Below are 22,108 nucleotides of genomic sequence, written 5' to 3' on the forward strand. Positions count from 1 at the left end.
AAAAAATCTCTTATGGATTGAAAGAGAAGGACAATCACATATTGGCTCTCTTCATAATGATAATGGAAGAGAATACAACTCTAATGAATTTAGAAACTATATTTTCCAACATTGGATTCAACATAAAACCATGGCTCCATACAATCCTTAAAAAATGGTGTAGTTAGAAAAACGAACATGGGTATGTTGAATGTGGTTAACTCAATGATGTTTTTCCCAAAATGGGAAGTTGATGTTTTGGGCTGACGTGGTTCTAAATGCATTTTATGTGAAAAAAAAAATCCATCTCATGCTCTCCTAAGTAAGACTCGTTATGAATTGTGGTATGGATACATTGCTTAAGTAAGGCATCTGGGTCATTAGCTAGGCCTATTATGCAGTGATTCCTAACGAATAAATAAGCAAAATTGATGCAAGAAGTTGGAAGTGCATCTTGGTAGGGTTGTGAGCGATAACCAAGGAATATCTTCCTTACATTGTGGTAAACAAGAAGTTCATTCTTTATATATATGTAAGTGGGTTTAAGTGAGCAAGTATAAATGAGATGCCTCACTTCACAACCACAAAGAAAGGCTTATGGAGAAATTGTTTGCATAGAGAGAGGTTGTTGGTTATTAAGAAATTTTTGCCCCTAGAACAAAATGGACCACCATCCAAACTCCCTTGATATTGCTAGCTTAGAATGGATGGAATTTTTTTCAAATAGATATGAGGACTACTTTCTTGAATGGATAGGTGAAAGAGAATGTCTTTATGGATCAACAGAAAGGTCTTTTTGTGAATGAAAAGGGAAAAAATATGTAAACTTATCAAATCCTTATATGGATGAAAACAAGCACTAGGAGCTTGGTAGGAAAATATGGTTGATCATATTTTGGAATTGAGTTACACTTTAATCTTCATGATGCAATTCTTCTTGTTAATAATGTTGACAAAACTATTTAAACCTTGTGGTAAATCTATATGATTTGTTGATGATAGGGAAAGTTAAAACCATATAGAATCCTTAAAGAAAAAGTTCAAGAATGCCTTTCACATGAAAGATTTGAGACACCTTCACTACTGCTTGGGAATTGAGGTGACTTGACATCCAATGTATATATTCCTCTTCCAAAATTAGTAGATTGGAGAATCTTTGAATTTTTTTGGCATGGCTAATGCAACACTCCATCTACTATAATACAAAAAAACTTGAAGCTCATACTAAAGGAAGAGAAAGAATTTGACGATGCTACCAAGTACAAAGAGCTTGTGGGAAGTCAAATATACCTCACAACTACTAGACCAAATATATCATTTCTTGTTGGAAATCTCTCATGTTTAATGCAAAAGTATTCTCAAGTAAAGTGGTCTCCTACATAAAGGATTCTAAAGTACTTGACATGAACTCAAGACTTTGGACCCAAACATTCACATGTGGATGACTTAGGTTTGATTCTATATTCAAACTTAGACTTTGAAAAAGACAAATATAATGGACTGTCTACTTTAGGTTATCTCATGGCTCATAGATTAATAGTTGTCTCGTAAAGATCATGGAAACAATAAGTTCTAGTAGACTCCATGATAGAAACTATTATGCAGTAGTTGTATGGGAAAAAAATGAGATTTTTTAGCTTAGAAAAACACTTGAATATTACTAGGAGAAACAACTGAATTATAGTCCTCTTCTCATCAACAATACTTCTACAATAAAGTTCGCCAACAATCTTAGATTCTATAATGGAACCAAATACATCAATAGAAAACATCAATTGATTCAATATCATGTACAGGTCAAGACTATCGTTTTAATACATTGTTCCACTAATGAGAAAATTGCATACATTTCACCAAAACACTTGAAAAGAAAAGTTAAAAGAATTCAAAATAATGCTTAGGCTCACAAACAACCGTTCAACATACCCAAGTGAACGTTGAACATAACCTTTCAAAATTTTATCCCACAAATATAAATGTAAATATATACAATAAAAGCCAACCCCCAATAATCATTACACATCATTACTTCAATAACACACCTGAAATCTTAACATTATTGTCACATAATGCATCATTTCTATCAATGTTATCTATATGCTGCTACATTAATTATGCACAGCAATCAAGTTTATTTTCTCCATGATCATATTTTATATATTTTTAAAACACGGATGAAAAGTTTCCACACTTGTAAGGGATGGGTTAATGACTTTTGAGGACCTCAAAAAACTAATTCACATGATCTTTGTAAGTATCACTTATAATATTATTGAAAAATAGACCTTGTTTAACTTGGCTATCATTGAGAGAGAAAACCACATCGAGTTTCTCTTGAGAAACAGAATCGTTTATACAAGATGAGCTAATTATTTTTGAAAGTTGCCATACTTCTAAGAATGTTCTACTCACAAATTCAACCAAAAAATAATTATATCACTAAACTCCATGTTTCAGAGTTTCAAGCATATAATTCATCCATAACTTCATTAAAAAACACATTACCAACAAATCTCAAGTTGTTTATCTCATTTTGCTTTCTTTCGCTGCCACTAAAATAGGAGGACCAATTCAACTATATTCAATACAGGGATAAGACGATAAATATCTTTACTTCAACGAAACGAATAACGGAAGCTTTTGGGCATAATTATACGTAACTCGTCAAACTGCGCCGTTAACTAATTATTTATATAGAAAGAAGAGATCACTATGGGAATTACACGTCTTCGATCACTTGTACGAAGTTTACGATTTCTTAAAAACTGCGAGATTTTATTTTATCCCTACCTACGTCTGGAAGCTTGGGAAAGTTGAACCTCTCTGTATTCTAGATCAAAATCTGCCCAGGCTCGATACTATTTTAGCATACACATATATCTGCCATTGATTTCTTGTGGCGCCCCATAGGCTTCTTTAACTGTATATTTTAGAGTTTATAGTATTTCGGAATGATGCAGCCAAATCCCACGACATCACCAGGGATTGACTCCAATCAGCAGCAACTTGAACAACAGTTTATGAGGATGCCCTCGTCTCCTCCTCACCAAATCCCACGGCATCACCCGATATTGATCCCCAGCAGCAGCAACTGGAACAACAGTTTATGACGACACCCCTGTCTCCTCCTCAGTCTGGGTCTGCCCTCGAAGAACCCCAGCACCAACGTCAGATTCTTATTGTGCCGCCATTCCGTCAACAAGTAAACTCTGTGGATGAGATTAGGACCCTCTCGATCGTTGGTTTGGAGCATTGGATGGATGAAAATTATTTGCATCAGTGTTTTGCTACCACCAGAAACCTTCTTTCTCTTAAGATAATTCGCAATAAGTAGACTGGACAATCAGAGGGTTATGGCTTCTTGGAGTTTTTAAGCCATGCAGCCATAGAAATAGTTGAAAATAATTAATATTATTTTGTATTAATGGAGAAATGGTTATATAGTTGTAACGTATCTCCTTAGTTTAGGATTTGTTCCTAGAGTTTAGGAGTGTGGTTGCAACTTCCTGATTTCCAGAGTTGTATTTAATGATGTAATCTTTTCATTGATGATAATAGAGTGTACGAGAGTGATCTCTCTATTTTGTGAGTGTGGTCTCGAGGTGCAGGCCACATCTGTGAGCTACATCTCCTTATTTTCAATTCTGTTCACATTTTATCTTGGTATCAGAGCTCAGATTACATCTCCTTCTTTTCAATTATGTTCACATTTTATCTTGGTATCAGAGCTCAGATTGGGTGAGCCTGATCTTTTATCACCTTTGTGGTTGAACTGCCTTTTTAGCCAGCTTGCCTGTGTGGTAGAATTGCCTGTGTGGCTTGAAGTGCCTTTGTGGCCACGTGTACACAAGAGCTTTGTGCTCAATTGAGCAGGTGGACTGCAGAACACTTGGCTCGGACTCGGAATTTTTTTTTCCTGAGTAGAAGGGAATTGGCGCACTTTTCAGGCTGACACTAATGCTAGGAGGCAGAATTGGCACGATTGTTTGGGGATTAATCGCGCCAGAGCGCCAGAACACCCGATTGGCGCGAAATTTCACAGATTAATCATGCCAGCAAATTTTACTCTAAGCGATTTTTCCTTGGCGTGGTTTTTTAGCTTGTGAAAGCACCAATACGCTCGTGGACACGCTAATCTACCTTCAAGGGGATTTGTGGGAAGCCTCATCTTTGTTTGGCGATTTGCGAGGGGTGCAGATCGGCAAAGTTGCAGATCTATCTGGGAGAGGCAGATCGGATCAATTTTGATCAGATCAATTCTTCGGCTGTATTGAAAACGCCGAATTTGCTCATCAGAGCGGGATTGCCAGACACTGTAGACCAGTGGCAGAAGTGACAGATTGATCTGACAGGTATCGTTTTTTGTTGTTAGGTAGATTCATTTTGTAGATCTGATCAGAATGAGTAATACGATGGAATCTTACCTTCACGAGTTTGGTAAACTCGATGGATCTAACTTCACGAACTGGAAGTTTAAGATCCAGACCTTGCTTGAGGGTGCGAATGCTTGGTCCATAGTTACAGGCGATGAGCAGAAGCCAAATGCGGGGATGCAGGAGCAAGACTGGGATAAACGAGAGAACAAGGTGAAAGTTTTGTTGGAAATGTCTGTGAAGGACAATGTTATTGCGCACATCAGAGACTGTAAAATGTCCGCGAAGATCTGGACGACCATCAAAAATCTGTATCAGACCCAGAACACAAGCCGAGTTTTGGCACTTAAAAGCAAGCTATTTTCGATGAGGATGAACGAAAATGAGACTGCTGCTGCATTTGTTGCACGAATCAACGATGTGAAATATGGATTGGGGAACATCGGAGTGACAGTGTCTGACTTTGATCTTGTCGCAATCACACTGAATGGGATGCGAGATGAATTTCAAATGTTCATCACTGGATTGGCGGCAAGGGAGAAAGTGCCCACATTTGATGATCTGACAGGGATCTTGCAGCAAGAGGAGGAGCGGCGGCAGAACTTGAACCCCCAGAGTGATGATCTTGCACTGATGGCGAAACGACGATCATTCGAAGGAAAGCATTCAGAGTAGCAATCAAAGCAGAAAGGAGGAACATCACATAAGAATTCACATTCACATAAAGATATGCTTGCAAATCATTCTGATAAGAAATGTTATTATTGTGGAAAGAAGGGTCACATACAGAGTGAATGTTATAAGAAGCAGGCTGATGATGCAAAGAGGAAGCAGGAAAATGCAAAGCACAGAGGATACTTTGTTGAAGAAGAAGATAAAGACTTCAGTCATGAATTTCGACTATTCACAGTCGACGGTTCCCTTTCAGCATCTAATGAGGACGATATTTGGTATGTCGATTCTGGAGCATCCTCTCACATGACAGGTAAAATGAATTTTTTGATAGTCTTGAAGAAAGTATAAATGGATTAAAAATATACCTAGGAGATGATAGTGGATACGAGATTAAAGGTTATGGGGTGATTTCACTTAAGTTACCAAATGGGAAAATTAGTCACCTTAAAGATGCTTTATATGTACCTGGAATTAAGAAAAATCTAATATCTGTATCCATGATGGCTGATCAAGATATGCAAGTTGAGTTCTTTAAGACTCATTGTGTGATAAAGGATTGCAGGAATGAAATAGTTGCAACAGGCATGCGAGTTGGAAGCCTATACAGACTGGACGCAAAAAGTATACCAAAGCAAGCCATGGTTGTAGGAGGATCGACAGCCGAACAACTTTGGCATCAGAGGTTTGGTCATTTGAATTTGCAGGACCTCATGTTATTGCAGAAGAAAGGTATGGTTGAGGGGCTCCCTATCTTTCATAATATTCAGTTAAATTGTGATGGTTGTGCCTTAGGAGAAATGCATAGAGAACAGTTTCCTGTGCATGATAGGAGGAAGGAAACAGATATTTTAGAACTAGTGCACACTGATGTATCGGACCTATGCAGACAAGGTCGCTAGGAGGAGCATATTATTTCTGTTATTTACTAATGACTGCACTAGATATTCATGGGTTTATTTTTTGAACAAGAAAAGTCAGACTTTCCAGTGCTTTATAGAATTTAAAGCCTTGGTGGAAAAACAGTTTGGTAAGAGTATAAAAATTCTCCGATGTGATCAAGGGGGAGAATACAAGCTAAGGGAGTTCATGGAATTTTTCAAATCTCACGGGATTTTTCAGCATTATACAATGCCACACACACCACAGCAGAATGGAGTTGCAGAGCGCAAAAGTAGAACCTTGGTGGAGTGCGCAAGGAGCATGTTAAAAGGTAAGGGTCTGTCTAATAGTTTTTGGGCAGAGGCTATTAACACTGTTGTATATTTGAAGAACAGAAGTCATACCAGGCATCTTGGCTTCAAAACTCCTTTTGAAGCTCTATATGGATTTAAGTCAGTAGTAAACCATCTAAGAGTATTTGGGTCAAAAGCATTTGCCCATATACCCAAAGCTGATAGGAAGAAATTAGACCCTAAAGCAGTTAGATGCATCTTTGTTGGTCATGGCACAGAATTTAAAGCATATAAATTATTCAATCCTGAGTCTCGTAAGACATTTGCAAGCAGGGATGTAGTGTTTCATGAACAGGTATAGGAAGGGAAAGATGACGTTGGTGATGATTGGCACATTCCATTGTTGTTGGAGGAAAGCAGCGAGGATGAAAGAGAGCAGGAGCAGAAAGAATAACATGAGAAAGGTGATAAAGCAAGCCCATCTAGAGCTGACAAATTTGAGGTAAGTCCCCTACCAAGGAGATCTGGTAGGAAGACTCAATTACCATTAAAATTGAGAGACTATGCTTTGATATCAAAAATTTTGAACATTGTAGAGCCCACTAATTACAAAGAAGCTAGTCAATTTAAGGAGTGGAGAGCTGCAATGAATGAAGAGATGGAATCAATTCTTAGAAATGATACTTGGGATTTAGTTGAGCTATCTAAGAATAAAACACCCATAGGATGTAAATGGCTGTTTAAACCAAAAATGAATGCAGACGAAAGTATAGAGAAATTAAAAGCTAGGCTGGCTGCAAAAGGATATTCACAGCAGGAAGGTATAGATTTTGATGATACTTTTGCACCTGTAGAAAAGTTAAATACAATCAGAATGCTTATTGCTTTAGCTAGTAAATGTAATTGGGAATTACACCAGCTTGATGTTAAATCTGAATTTTTAAACGGTGATTTAAAAGAGGAAATTTACTTAGTACAGCCAGAAGGATTTGTAAAGCAGGGGCAGGAACATCTTGTTTGCAGATTGAAAAAGGCTTTATATGGTTTAAAGCAAGCACCCAGGTCTTGGTACGAAAAGGTTGATTCTTTCCTTTTAGAGCATGGCTTCCATATAAGTTTAAATGACCCAAATTTGTATACCAAGTACAATAATCAGGGGCAGATTAGTTTGATTTCTTTGTATGTGGATGACATGATTATAACAGGAGATGCAGATGATTTAATCAGAGGAATCAAAAGGCTTATGGCACAAGTTTTTGAGATGAAAGATCTCGGAAGCCTTCATTACTGTCTGGGATTAGAAGTATGTAGATATACTGGGAAAACTTTTCTTACCCAAGGGAAGTATGCCAGAAATCTATTGGAAAAGTTTGGTATGGATCAGTGTAGATTAGCAGCGACACCTTTGCAGTAGAATCTGAAGTTGAGCAGTGACGATGGCACTAAAGAGATTGATGCTACAATGTACAGACAGATGGTTGGAAGCTTGATATATCTTACAACAACCAGACCTGACTTGGCATACTCTGTTAGTGTGTTGAGCCAATTCATGTCGAAACCACTTGAAAGTCACTGGCTAGCAGCAAAAAGCATGTTGAGGTATCTTTGTGGTATTGTTAATTATGGTATTTTATACACTGATGCATCTGATGTTACTCTAGCAGGTTTTTCAGACTCAGACTGGGCAGGTAACTTGGATGATCGAAGGTCCATCACAGGTTACGCATTTAGCATAGGATCTGGGGTCATAGCATGGAGCAGTAAGAAGAAGAGTACTGTAGCTTTGTCTTCGTGTGAAGCTGAGTATCAAGCATTGTGTGCAGCGACGTGTGAAGCGATCTGGTTGAGAAGGCTTCTCAAAGATGCAGGAAAAGAACAGAAGAATCCCACTTCCATCAAAAGCGAAAACTAGAGCACCATTAAATTGGCATATAATCCAGTGTTTCACAAAAACACCAAACATATAGACACTCAGTTCCATTTTGTTAAAGAGAAAATACAGTCAAAACAAATCGTTGTTGAATATTGTAAAACTTGTGACAATGTGGCTGATATTTTTACAAAGCCTCTTTCACGAGTGAAATTTGAACTGTTTAGAGGGATATTAGGAGTTCAGGAGAACCCTTTCTCCATTAAGGGGGGGAGTTGAAAATAATTAATATTATTTTGTATTAATGGAGAAATGGTTACATAGTTGTAACGTATCTCCTTAGTTTAGGATTTGTTCCTACAGTTTAGGAGTGTGGTTGCAACTTCCTAATTTCCAGAGTTGTATTTAATGATGTAATCTTTTCATTGATGATAATAGAGTGTACGAGAGTGATCTCTCTATTTTGTGAGTGTAGTCTCCAGGTGCAAGCCACACCTGTGAGCTACGTCTCCTTCTTTTCAGTTTTGTTCACATTTTATCTGAAATGGCTCTGCAAAATTACAATGGTCTACCCATGGCCAAGGCTGAAGAATTTTACAAGCTAAATTGGGCAACTTATGGCAGTGGAGAAAAGCGTGTCGAAGAATTTACTATATTCGTGGGAGATTTGGTATGTGATGACACCGACGAATTGTTGCAATAGACCTTCATAGCTAAATACCCATCTGTAAAAGGAGCAAAGCTTATTACTGACAAGAATGCAGGCAGTTCAAAAGGGTATGGGTTTGTAATGTTTGTGGATGAGAATGAGCAAGCTCGGGCTATAAGAGAGATGAATAGAAAGCATTGTTCTTCCATACCTATGCGAATAGTTCCTGCCATGAGAAAGCATACTCCAACGTATGAGCAATCGTCAAGTAAAGTGGATGAGTCAGCCTCAGGGGATGATCCAAGCAATATGACTCTATTTGTTGGTGGCTTAGGCCCCACTCTAACAACAGAAAAGCTGACGGAGACATTTGGCCAATTTGGAGGTCTTGTGTATGCAAAGATACCTCTAGCCAAGCGTTGTGGATTTTTCCAGTTTAGCAACAGGGCATCTGCAGAGTTACATGGTTCAGTTCTTGGTCAGCGACCAGTTAGGGTTTCCTGGAAACGAAGTCCTGCAAAGGAACAAGTGCAGCATCCTCAAATACAACGACCAGATCTAAACCAATGGAATGGGACTTATCATGGTCATGGACAAGGATACAATGCTAGCTATGGTTATCTCGCACAACCTCAACGAATATATTCATATCAATGGACTGGGCTTGATTATGGTGGTATACAATGATCCAATGTTCTTTATAGTTATGCCACACAACCTCAAAATTCAGTTAGGTACATTAATACCTCTGCGAATGAAAATTATCAGCAACAACCACAGTAAACTAGTTATAATTTTTTCTCATTATTGTTACATTTAGATATTGAGATATTATTATGTTTTGTTCTTAAAAAGTAAATAACATGTTTTTTAATATAAGAAAAAATTTCTTTCATATACATATTTCAGATACATATCTAAATAACTTAAGACATCTTACATGGTTGTTTATGATGGGGCCACAAGATCTCTTTAAATGTCTCTATGTGTGGCAATTTGTACAATATTCCTGGTAAGTTGGAAGTTCCATCTTATGCATTAGATTGTTTAACAATAAATAAACTCATTATGCTTTTAACTCAATTTAGATAAGCTATAATAAACAACTTTATAGAGGTTCATATCACTCCTTTTAGAAATAACATTTCATAAAGGCTCATAACATTTCATGCATGCTCATATCACCTTTTCTTTTTTTTTGTGATAACAATGTATTAGAATAAAAAACTTTAGGGTATAACAATGCACAACCAAATTTAGAACTCTACTCTAAGGCTAAATATTTTTTTAAGACATGTCTTAATTTGGATAGAAGTTTATGCTTTCTACCAATTGGATTTGCTCACAAATGGAAATGTGAATATGAACAAAAGTTCTAGGACTTGGTTCTAACTATAAATAGTTCTCAAAGCATTTCCAAATTAGTTTAGAATTTGATGCCTTCATCTAATTGGATGTGCACAAGAATGGTCATTAGTGTTTCTAGGAAGATAAAAAATCAAATCATAATCATGAGTGTCCCTTTGGATTATGATTGATTCCTTATTTCTTGTTGTGGCTCAAGCTCACTTGTGCATGCTTGGTTGATAAGGATCAAAACTAAAAGTATCATTGCAATTTTTAGTATTATTCCCCGATCAAATGCAATGTGAAAATGTGAAATTATTTCCACAATGCTCCCCAGGATGAAGATCAAAAGCACTAATGTTCCATATAATTAGTTCAATGATGATCTGAGCTTCTATAGAAAATATACTTGAGTACAAATAACTTCAGCTAATAAACATAAGAAAAACTATTTACAAATTATATTATTCTTCTAATGTTATAGTTAAATTTATATTAAATGTGTCCATAAAAAACATAATAATGAGAAAACTAGATACAACATAATTGTATAAAATATTCCACTAGAAAACCCGAATAAAAAGCACTTACAATGAGATTAAAAATCTAATCCATTCATTAATTATGTCAATGGAGACCAGAATTAATACATTTAAAACCAATCCATTTATTAATTATGTCAATGGAAACTAGAACTAATACATTTAAAGTATTTGATATGAACTTCATATGAACGTTAGTATTTATAGTATTTATAGATAAACTTAAAAAAAATCATAACAAAATAAATGGAATCATAAGACATGCCTCCCCTTAAAACACCATATACCAACTCACAAGGATTCCTGCCAAAGATCAATATGCATAATCAATGTTGATTCTCCATACCACCCAACGTCATTTGTTTTCGTGGGAATCTACGTCCAAAGGATGTGCAAACGATACAATAGATTAGTTTGATAAAATCAATAATGAAGCGTGGTAGCCATGACAATAAGGCAGCATTGCACAAAAACTTTTCTATTTGAAAATATTTTGACTCTACGTGGTTGAGCCATTAAAGCATTGTGACTATAAATGGGCGATCAAATAATTAATGAAATTCAAACACCGTCTAGAGTAAATCAATGTTCCATATAATCAATTCATTCAGAGCATAACTCTTTGTAATTTAAACAAATGATATAGCCATTCAGTTTCGTTCTTATTAGTAACACACATAATGAGGGATTTTTCATTACATAGATAATAATTATTGTTGGGGTGACGTTTTTAACATGCCAATAATGAAGCATTTATTTTTCTTTGTGTATTGTACCAATATCCTTTGAATATTAGTGTATTGGTTATATTTTTTTTTGTGTAAGTCAGATAGATATATTATAAAACAAAATATGGTACAAAAAATCTGCTATTGCAGATCGAGACCTGAGGAAGACAGGTCCGCAGACACAAGACACAAGCACTAAGACATCAAAATACTCTAAAAGTTCAAATTGCTAACCGCACACCACGCAGGGTGGCATGGCCATTTATCTACTGCGCATAGTGTGTTGGCATTATGTTTCAAGTGTTGTCCTTGATGGCAACTCACTCAGAGGTTGGTACAGGTGCTCAGAGGTTGGTACAGGTGATGGCAATTTGATCAGAGGACAAATCTCAGTACAGCAGGACAAGAAAGAGATATACGCATGTTCAGCAAGGCGAATCCGCGTGTACACGCAGGTTGGCTTCAGTAAAAGCGCGTACATGTGAAAAGTACCTTTGGTCCGTGGTAGTTAGACCTTGGAAGTTGTGCCTATGGTTTTTGGACCATAATGTCTCGACGGACGTGTTGATCCCTAGTTTCGAGGTTGATGGTATTGTGTTTCTATGGTTTTGGCTCTTGGTATTGAACAAGGCCTAAGGCTATATAAGGAGAAGATCACTAGGCAAAGATATGTGTGTGGGTGTCTGACGCAGTGAGAGGATCTGGTATTGCTGGTTATCTGTTCGGGACGCTTGGCAAGGGTCGGATCTGACAGCAAAGGCAGAAGTAATCATTTCTAGATCTGCACGCGGGTTGCCTTTGGAGAAAGCGCGTATACACGCGGTTTTGGTACAGTGAAGTAGCGTATGCATGATAAGGGTTGATATTTCAGGTTGTTGCTAATTCTGATGGTTGTTGCAGAGTTCTAGATTCTGGTTTGGGTTCTGTGTTCTTGATGACAGGGTTTCAGTGATTCGGTATTAGGTTGTTTAATGAATTATGATGCAAGTATAAGTTGATGATTGTATTGCGGTAATGTTTGCTTTGTACTCTTGGATCCAGTCTGAAAATTGATGAAACGTGGTCCCTGAAGGTTGTAGGGTCAGCACCTACGTACTAGTAAATGGATCAGCTAGTACAAGAGCTGAGGGGGTTGTAGCTCCCTTCCAAAAGTAGTTGGAAAACGAGAGAGAGGGTTGTAGCCCTCTGCAGGTTGTAGCCTGCATACTGGTAAAGGACTGCACCAGTATATTGTAAAAGAAGTTTCTCATTAAAGAAGAAAGAGACGAATTGCAGCAGGTGGTTTTCACCCACATTGGGTTTCCACCTTATATCATGGTGTTCATGTGTGTGGCTCTTGTGTGATGTTCTGTTCTGTTATACTGCACCTGTTTACTGCTAAATTGCTTAATAATGTTCTGATGCATTTACTGAAGATAAGATTAACTGAATCATAAGATATCTGCATATACGCTAGTTGCTTTAGACACAGTCGCGTGTACACGCGGGTTCACTTAACTGAAGTCGCGTATATGTTTCTGAGTATGAAATTGAAAAGGTTTTATTGATCTGATAATAGTGATTCACCCCCCCTCTCAGTATTATTTCCAACAATTGGTATCAGAGCCGGTCCTTCAGAGGAAGCTTGATCGCTTGAAGGAAAAGATCCATCAAAATGGCTAATCCAGAAAGAGAGGCACACATCAGGCCACCAGTCTTTGACGGGAACAATTTTACTCACTGGAAGATAAGAACCACTGCATATCTACAGTCTCTTGGAGCAGAAGTTTGGGGACTCATAGAAGGAGGATACAAATTCCCATCAGCAACTCCTACAGATCCAGCAGAGAAAAAGCAATATGAGCTCAATGCCAAAGTAGTTAATGTCCTATTGAGTACTTTGACTCAATCAGAATTTATGAAGATCATGCATCTCAAATCAGCTAAGGAAATATGGGACAAAATCGTTACAAGCTACGAAGGAGATGATCAGGTAAAAATAGCGAAGCTTCAAACTCTCAGAATCCGGTATGAAACTCTTAAGATGCGAAGTAATGAAAGCGTAGCTAATTATTTCCTGCGTATGGATGAGATTGTGAATTGTATGAGGGATCTGGGTGAAGAATTTGAGGAAGTTGTCTTAGTTCAAAAGGTTTTGAGATCTCTGTCTACTAAATTTGATTCTAAAGTATCTGCCATAGAAGAAAAGGAGAATGTGCGAAAAATTACCATGTCACAGCTTCACGGGATCTTAACTGCTTTTGAAATGCGACTAGAGGTACCACCAGAGGCCGCATTCGAAGTGTCAGAGGAAGAAGATGAGGTAAATTTTGTCAAGAATCTTGAACGGGGAACTGGACGGTTCAAAGATAAGCTGCCTTTCAAATGTTTTCTATGTGGTAGAGTTGGTCACTATGCTGCTAGATGTCCTCATAACAAAGAAAGGATATATGAAGAAGATGGTAGAAGCTATTATTCCCATATTAAAAGTTCATTTAATGATAGTGAAGATATTAGAAGTCTCATGGCACACAAGAAGAAGAATGCTTCATCCAATGATAGCGAGGATATTAAAAGTCTCATGGCACATGAAGAGAAGAATGCAGAAACTGAAGAAGCTGCCAAATTAAAAGAACTATTGGAAACAGAAACCAGGGTAAGGGAGAAATTGCAGGATATAGCAAAAGATCAGAGCACAACTATTCAGAGACTTGAATCAAAGATCCTCTCTCTAAAAGAAGATCTTGAAGATCAAGAACATGAAGTGATCAAACTAAAGCGACAAGTAGAAGAAGGGAGAAAAGTTGAAGAAGACCTAAGGAAGCAGTATCTGAAAAAGGAAGAACAAAATCAAGTTGAGGTAAATATCTTGAAAGGTAAACTAGAAGAAAAGGATAAGCGTTTACGATTTCAAGATAGTTCTAAAGTCTTGGATGATATTCTTAATAGTCAAATATCTCCTGTTATCAAGACTGGTCTTGGTTTTCATGAATATGTTGAAGGTGAATCTAGTTCACAAGGTGAGACAAGAAACTCTAATGAGAAATCTGAAATGCTCAAGGAACAACCAAGAAAAGAAATTCCTCAAGGAAGATCCTTTACTCCTAACTATGGACGTGATAGACGATTATTTCCTCCGCTGAATAAAGTTGAATGTTATGTATGTCATAATCTTGGACATGTTGCAGCCAGATGCAGAAGTAGAATGGTTCAAGAAAGATCATCTCATCCCAGGTATTTCAGAGGGTATTGCTTTGCCTGTAATGCATATGGACACAAAGCAATTGATTGTGATAGAAGGAACATGAAAAATATAAGGTGTTATACATGCAACAACTATGGGCATAAAGCAAGGGAATGCAGAAGCAGATTTCAAAATTCAAGACAAAGGGACCATACATCATCACAGTTGCAGGAATTGAAGAAGACAGAGACAGAAAGGTGTGGGATAGCTCAGTCAGCTGACATAACAGACACAGGGGAATCTGAAAGTGAAATTCAGTATTCCATCCTGCATACGCTTATATAATGAAGACAAGTCGCGTATATACGCGAGTTACAGGCTGCAAAGTCGCGTATATGAAGAAAGGGCAGCAGAACAGACCCAGGTTCAGTCATGGTTGGCTCAGGCTCAGGGGGAGCAGAACAGACTCAGGAAATGGTTCAGACATGGTTGGCTCACACTCAGGGGGAGAATATTCTTCAAATAATTCATTGTTGGCACTATGGTTAGAAGTTGATGATACATCTTGTTGTTTGATCAAAGGAATGATATTGCAGGCTGATGCTTATGATACATATCTGAATGGCTGGTCTTAGAACTTGCATCTGCTCAAGGGGAGCGTGGATAGATTGGTACACTTTGGCATATACAAAGGGGGAGCCAAATCAGAAACTTCAGCATGTACTCAGGGGGAGTATGGACAGCAGTATGGACAGAAGAAGGTATACCAAAGAAGAGCATATCTTGGTACGCCCTTTGCCCTTGATGTCAAAGGGGGAGAGTGACTTGGTGTGGTGGTTGCCATCAAGTCCAAAGGGGGAGATTGTTGGCATTATGTTTCAAGTGTTTTCCTTGATGGCAACTCACTCAGAGGTTGGTACAGGTGCTCAGAGGTTGGTACAGGTGATGGCAATTTGATCAGAGGACAGATCTCAGTACAGCAGGACAAGAAAGAGATATACGCATGTTCAGCAAGGCGAATCCGCGTGTACACGCAGGTTGGCTTCAGTAAAAGCGCGTACATGTGAAAAGTACCTTTGGTCCGTGGTAGTTAGACCTTGGAAGTTGTGCCTATGGTTTTTGGACCATAATGTCTCGACGGACGTGTTGATCCCTAGTTTCGAGGTTGATGGTATTGTGTTTCTATGGTTTTGGCTCTTGGTATTGAACAAGGCCTAAGGCTATATAAGGAGAAGATCACTAGGCAAAGATATGTGTGTGGGTGTCTGACGCAGTGAGAGGATCTGGTATTGCTGGTTATCTGTTCGGGACGCTTGGCAAGGGTCGGATCTGACAGCAAAGGAAGAAGTAATCATTTCTAGATCTGCACGCGGGTTGCCTTTGGAGAAAGCGCGTATACACGCGGTTTTGGTACAGTGAAGTAGCGTATGCATGATAAGGGTTGATATTTCAGGTTGTTGCTGATTCTGATGGTTGTTGCAGAGTTCTAGATTCTGGTTTGGGTTCTGTGTTCTTGATGACAGGGTTTCAGTGATTCGGTATTAGGTTGTTTAATGAATTATGATGCAAGTATAAGTTGATGATTGTATTGCGGTAATGTTTGCTTTGTACTCTTGGATCCAGTCTGAAAATTGATGAAACGTGGTCCCTGAAGGTTGTAGGGTCAGCACCTACGTACTAGTAAATGGATCAGCTAGTACAAGAGCTGAGGGGGTTGTAGCTCCCTTCCAAAAGTAGTTGGAAAACGAGAGAGAGGGTTGTAGCCCTCTGCAGGTTGTAGCCTGCATACTGGTAAAGGACTGCACCAGTATATTGTAAAAGAAGTTTCTCATTAAAGAAGAAAGAGACGAATTGCAGCAGGTGGTTTTCACCCACATTGGGTTTCCACCTTATATCATGGTGTTCATGTGTGTGGCTCTTGTGTGATGTTCTGTTCTGTTATACTGCACCTGTTTACTGCTAAATTCCTTAATAATGTTCTGATGCATTTACTGAAGATAAGATTAACTGAATCATAAGATATCTGCATATACGCTAGTTGCTTTAGACACAGTCGCGTGTACACGCGGGTTCACTTAACTGAAGTCGCGTATATGTTTCTGAGTATGAAATTGAAAAGGTTTTATTGATCTGATAATACTGATTCACCCCCCCTCTCAGTATTATTTCCAACATAGTGTAAACACAATCTATCCTTGAACTACGCCACTGTAACAAAAATACTTTCAGGAAATGACAGAGTTACAGTCCAAGAAGACCACCGAAACAGTCTGCAAAAACAAAAGAGATGGAACAGACAGCCCTGACTTACTGCGGGGGCATCCCGAATCTGCTTGCAATATCCAAACCCTGTTCCAGGACGTGCTTGTCCACTCTCTCCTGCAAGGAACGATAATTATGAATTTCCTTCGGCGGTGCCTGCTGCTGACCATCAGAGCTCGGGGGATCCGGACTCAGCGTCTGCCGTAGAAGTCTAATAAGCAAAGTTAACTTTTTGTTAACAGATTCCGCAACATCATGCACTGCCGAAATTTTGTGGTCTAACGCCTCATAGATCTCATACAGACCTTTCAGTTGGGCCTCAGAGATGAAGTTCTCCCCTTGAGAATGCTGGTTCCCTTCATCCCTGGATTCCAAAGCTCTCGCCAATAGGGTTTTAATCCTCCAGCTTTCCGCTTGAGTACGCATGAGTTGCATAGCTCACCTAGAGGCAGTGCCTGGGTCCATCAATCAGTCGACCTCCCTTGCAACGTCCTCCTCTATGCGCGACCGTTCCTCCTCCTTAACCGCAGCTTCCATATTAGCAATCCTTCGTTTATTTCTCGTTGTCGTTCGGGTCTCATACATGCTCCTCGTAGTATGAAGTTCCTGGTTTGCAGTTATGCTTCGACAGCTTCCAGTATCCATGTTGCCCCTATTATCCGTTTCTTGATGACCAGCTCGGAGCCAAGAAAAATAGTAACCCAGAGTGATGCCCTTAGAAAGAGTGATGGATTCGTTGCTATGACTGTTTGCTAAATAGCCTTTCGCCTTGAAGTTTCCCATGATGGGCCTCACCTCCCGAAACGACGTGGGAGTACTATCATCATAGTTTTTGTAGATGGCCGTGAATGCTACGTGATGCCTCCAGATCTAAAAATAAATGTTGCTTATGCCTTCCTGAATGTGTCCGTGCCAAGTGTCCATCCTACTGAAGAGGCAGCTACAGTAGTCCCTTCGATATATCATATTGAAGATATGATCTCTGTGCACCTTCTGTTGCCATAAATGCTTCCGCCGAACTTGTCCTTTCGTCCTGTGCCAACTTTCACCACTCATATCGTCTTCAGTATGTTCCATTTTGTGGTGCTGTAATACTCTGCCATTTTCTGGTTAAGCCCGGTTTGTATTGCCCAAGTCCTCTCTTGCCAGCTGTAAGCATCTCTCCTTAAGGCTCGGACTATCCGCTTGCTGCCAATAGCTGTCCCATCCGTTGTCTTGGTTGTCAATGCTGTAATTTGCCAAGTAATTAGCCAGCCCATTTGCCTTACGCCTCACCGTCTGAAAGACTAATCCTTTCATTCCGCCAATTAACTGTGCAATGTTCTCCGTCACCTTAGCTAGCCTCCAGTGTTTCATAGCTTTGCAAGCCTGAGTGCCTGCCTGGATTTTCTTTGCGACTGAGATGACCAGGGACGAGTCGCCTTCCACCACTGCATTGCTATTCTGTAAATTCTTTAGAATTCTCAACCCTTTTTCTAACGCCGCGAACTCCATCTCATTGTTCGTGCCTTCTCCCAGCACCCTGCAGTAAATATGAAGAATTTCTCCTTCCTGGTCTCTAATAACACCTCCTATGCCAGCTATCCCAGGGTTGCCTCTGGATGCACCATCAAAATTCAACTTCAGACCTTCCTCCGGTGGACAATTCCATCTGTTGGCCTCCGAATTTGGTTGTTGTTGGTGACTCGGCGTCGTTATGCTTTGGTTGGCTTCCAGTTGAAAGCACTTCAAGATATGTAAGTCCCGAACCGATGGCTTCTCATTGGGATCCACCTTGCATTTTGTCTGAATTAATTGTTTAATGTTTGTTAGTATAGTTACTTTTGATTGCTCTGTATTTCTGTATTCATCCTGAAATATTCTCCTGTTGCGCTCTTTCCATATTGTCCACAATAAGAAGCCTGGCATGGCTTTCCAGATGCTATTGACTCTCTGGTTTTTGGAAAAATTGTTTTGCCAATTTAGAATAGTATTTCGGATGGAATCTCTGTCACGGTTTGATTTTCGTAGAATTCCCTCCATCCAGTTCCATAAATGGTTTGCCCAGTCACAAGAATTAAATAGGTGGTTTATAGTTTCTTCTTCTCCTAAGCACATTGGGCATCTGGATGGTCCACCGAACCCTTTTCTGCACAGATTGTCCCATGTCAGGGTTTTGTTCCGCATTAGTAGCCATAGGAATGTTTTAATTTTCGGCCAAAATAGGTTGTCCCACACTTTGTTGCACCAGGGCACTGCTTCCTCCTGTTCTGCCTTTTCTATCATTTCCCTTGCTTCTTTTAGTGTGAAATTGCCATTTCCTGTCATGCCCCATCTTAGCTGATCATCTTCCTCTGTTTTCCTTATCTTTCTTTTAAGAATCTGACTATTGAGTTGCTTAGTGCTTTCATTTCCTTCAATGTCGTTGTCAACATTGAGATGTATCCATTCTCGCCAACTTGAATCTCTTCTGCTCTGATTCCAGTAATGGCAGACTCTGTTTCTGCCTTCATTCTGGCTAATCTGTTTAAGAGAAATTAGCTCTGGGGTGTCCAATTTTGGGAATTGTTGCCATGCATCTTCCCAAAACAGGGCCAACCTTCCATTGTGTATTTCCCAGAAGATGTTCTCCTGCACTAAGCTACGGTTTTGTCTTGCAAGGTTCCATATGGGCGAGCCCTCCGGAACCTCCTGCAGTCTTATGAGATCCTGATGATTGCAGTTTGGGATGTATTTTTCTTTCCAATGTCTGGCCCATGGCATATTGGGCTCTTTAATCCATCTCCACCATAGCTTTGCACCACAGGTCCTGTTGACGACTAACGGATCCACTAAATTTAGTCCCCTCATAGATTTCGGCTTGCATACATTGTTCCAGGCTATGAGCGCCCATTTTCTCTTGTCCCCATTTCCATTCCATAAAAAGGATCTCTGTATAGCTCTGATTTGTTGGAGTATCCCCTTAGGAGCCGGTAGGATGGATAATAAGTACTGCGGTATAGCCTGTAACACAGCCTTGGTGAGGATTAATCTTTCGACAAAGTTGAGTGCCGTGTGCGTCCAGTGTTTGCATCTATTTTCCATGTTGGCTATGATCTTTTCCCATTACACTTTCTGCCAAGGTCGGAGAGTAAGGGGAGCTCCTAAATATCTCGAAGGTAACCCGCCTATCCGGAAACCTAGAAGTTGAGAAAGGTGAGCCTGAATAGCATGATGAGTATTGAAGAAGAAAATCGTTGATTTGGAGAAATTGATTTCCATTCCTGAGGCTCTGCTAAAGAGATCTAAGATTTCCTTGAATGCCAAGGCCTCTTTCACTATGGGGATGCCGTGTAACATTGTGTCATCCACAAACTGCTGATGGGTAGTAGCAGGTATAGACTGGATTGGTTGAAGACCCTTAATTACCCCTTCAGCTTTCTTTTTGGCTATGATTCTGCTGAGACCCTCCATGAGGATAATGAATAGGAAAGGGGATAGAGGATCACCCTGTCTTATTCCTCGCGAGGGTGAGAATGGTTCAGAGGGGGCTCCATTAACTAAGATCGAGAACCTTGATGATTTGATGAGGGCAAGAATCCAGTTAACCCAATGCCTACAGAATCTGAAAGCGTCCAAAATAGCTTCAAGGTATTTCCAGCTCACCTTGTCATAAGCTTTTGATAGATCAAGCTGCATTAACATCCCTGCTTCTTTCCTTGAATGGAGAGTGTGGATCATCTCTTGAGCAAGAATAATATTGTCTAATATCTGCCTTCCCTCTACATAGCCCGATTGCTCTTCAGAGATGATGCCCGGAAGAATGGGCTTTAGCCTATTGGCAATAACTTTTGATATTATTTTATAGATGACATTGCAGAGAGCAATAGGTCTGAACTTTTCAGGAGTGTTGGCTTCCTCTACCTTTGGGATTAGCACTATAAAGGTTGAATTAATGGATTTGAGAATTGTTCCAGAGCGTCTAGAGTCCTCTACAACATCCCAAACATCTTGCTTCACAATGTTCCAGCAAGCCTTGTAAAAATTGATTGTAAACCCATCCGACCCAGGGGCTTTATCGTTTGGCATGCTTCTAACAGCTTCCTCCACCTCATCCAATGTGATTTCCCTGCTAAGGGCCCAGTTCTGCTCAGAAGTGACAACTTTAGGAATGGCTTTTAGAAGTTCCCTAATGGCTTCCTCTCTACTTATCTGCAGTTCCTATGCTATGGAACTGAAATGAGCTGAGAGCAACTCTGATATGTCATGGTGGTTCTTCACAGACTCCCCATTTTCATTTCTCATCTCAAGAATTTTGTTTGAACTTCTGTAATCTAGAGCAGATCTGTGAAAAAATTTGGTGTTCTGCTCTCCCTCTTTTAGCCACTAAATTCTTGATTTTTGCCTCCAGAGAATTTCTTCCTGCCGACATCGACTGTGCCACTGTTGAGTTAGAGTTTTTTCCTGTTCGATAGATTCCTCACTGTTTTGCCCAGCTGCCCACTCTCTGTGAATTTGTTCCACCTTATCTTCTATAAGGGTTTTCTCCCTGAAGATGTCTCCAAAAACTGTTCTATTCCACTCTTTTATCTTATCCTTGATGAGTCTTAATTTCTTCTGCAGATTGAAAATTTTAGAACCTTTACCTTCCATAGGTTCTAACCACCAGTTCTCTACCAGCTGAAGGAAGTTGGGATGATCCAACCAGAATTTTTCAAATCTAAAGGGTTTATTCCTTGGTGTGCCATGAACAGCAACTATGAGCGATATAGGCCAATGGTCCGATCCTCCACTTGGAAGGATGTCTGACTCTACAAGGATACCATCCATTATGATGCTTTCAGAGATCAAAAATCTGTCCAAGCGAGAGGCTATCATTCTATTTCCCCCTCTTCTGTTATTCCAAGTGAGATTGCCACTCTTGGTGTGAATGTCTACCAATTTGGCGTTCTCAATGAAACTGGTGAAAGACTCCGCGTCCCTGTTAAGTTTCCTTAGACCCCCTTTCTTCTCTAGAAGGGTTGTTATCATGTTGAAATCACCCCCCAAAATACACTTGGACATTGGATGCCTAATAATAAGTCTATTTAAGGAGTTCAGAAAACTTATTTTATCTTCTATCTTCTGTGGTCCATAAACATTTACACATAAAAATGATTCAGAATTACCTGTGGGTTGAGCTTCCACAGCAATGAAGTGCTTGTTTGCTTCTGCAGATAGTATTTGAATTTCTCTTGTGTCCCATAGTGTTGCTAGGCCTCCTTCTCTGCCCTAACTTTCAACTTCTAGAAAGTTCGTTTGTCTTCCGATCTTCTTGGTAATCCTTGCCATACTGGAATCGCTACATTTGGTTTCCTGTAAGAACATGATTTCCGGTCTATATTTCTGGA

The 22,108-nt window shown here is 39.4% G+C and overlaps 2 protein-coding genes across 2 annotated transcripts; one reads left to right on the forward strand and one right to left on the reverse strand.

The window, feature by feature from the left end:
- Window positions 1–4,529: 4,529 nt before the first annotated feature.
- On the forward strand, window positions 4,530–9,405 carry LOC149194902 (RNA-binding protein L-like). Its single transcript, XM_089407840.1, has 2 exons — window positions 4,530–4,883; window positions 8,773–9,405. The coding sequence occupies exons 1-2, from the start codon at window positions 4,530–4,532 to the stop codon at window positions 9,403–9,405; spliced, it is 987 nt and encodes a 328-aa protein (XP_089263966.1).
- An 11,699-nt stretch (window positions 9,406–21,104) lies between these two features.
- LOC149194903 (uncharacterized) lies at window positions 21,105–21,749 on the reverse strand. Its single transcript, XM_089407841.1, has one exon. It carries the CDS (start codon window positions 21,747–21,749, stop codon window positions 21,105–21,107), a length of 645 nt encoding a protein of 214 aa, XP_089263967.1.
- Between the last annotated feature and the right edge of the window lie 359 nt (window positions 21,750–22,108).

This window comes from Pinus tabuliformis, chromosome 2_2, assembly GCF_031772625.1.
Source record: "Pinus tabuliformis cultivar Carrire ecotype Pingquan chromosome 2_2, CPIR1, whole genome shotgun sequence".
In the NCBI taxonomy this organism is placed as follows: domain Eukaryota; kingdom Viridiplantae; phylum Streptophyta; class Pinopsida; order Pinales; family Pinaceae; genus Pinus; species Pinus tabuliformis.

Bases quoted from the DNA above. Each gene is read 5' to 3' on its own strand.
- LOC149194903 (XM_089407841.1), bottom strand. From the start codon at position 21,749: ATGATAACAACCCTTCTAGAGAAGAAAGGGGGTCTAAGGAAACTTAAC.
- LOC149194902 (XM_089407840.1), top strand. From the start codon at position 4,530: ATGCAGGAGCAAGACTGGGATAAACGAGAGAACAAGGTGAAAGTTTTG. The intron at 4,884-8,772 runs GCAAGGGAGAAA...TTGTTGCAATAG, and splicing joins TGTTCATCACTGGATTGGCG to ACCTTCATAGCTAAATACCC.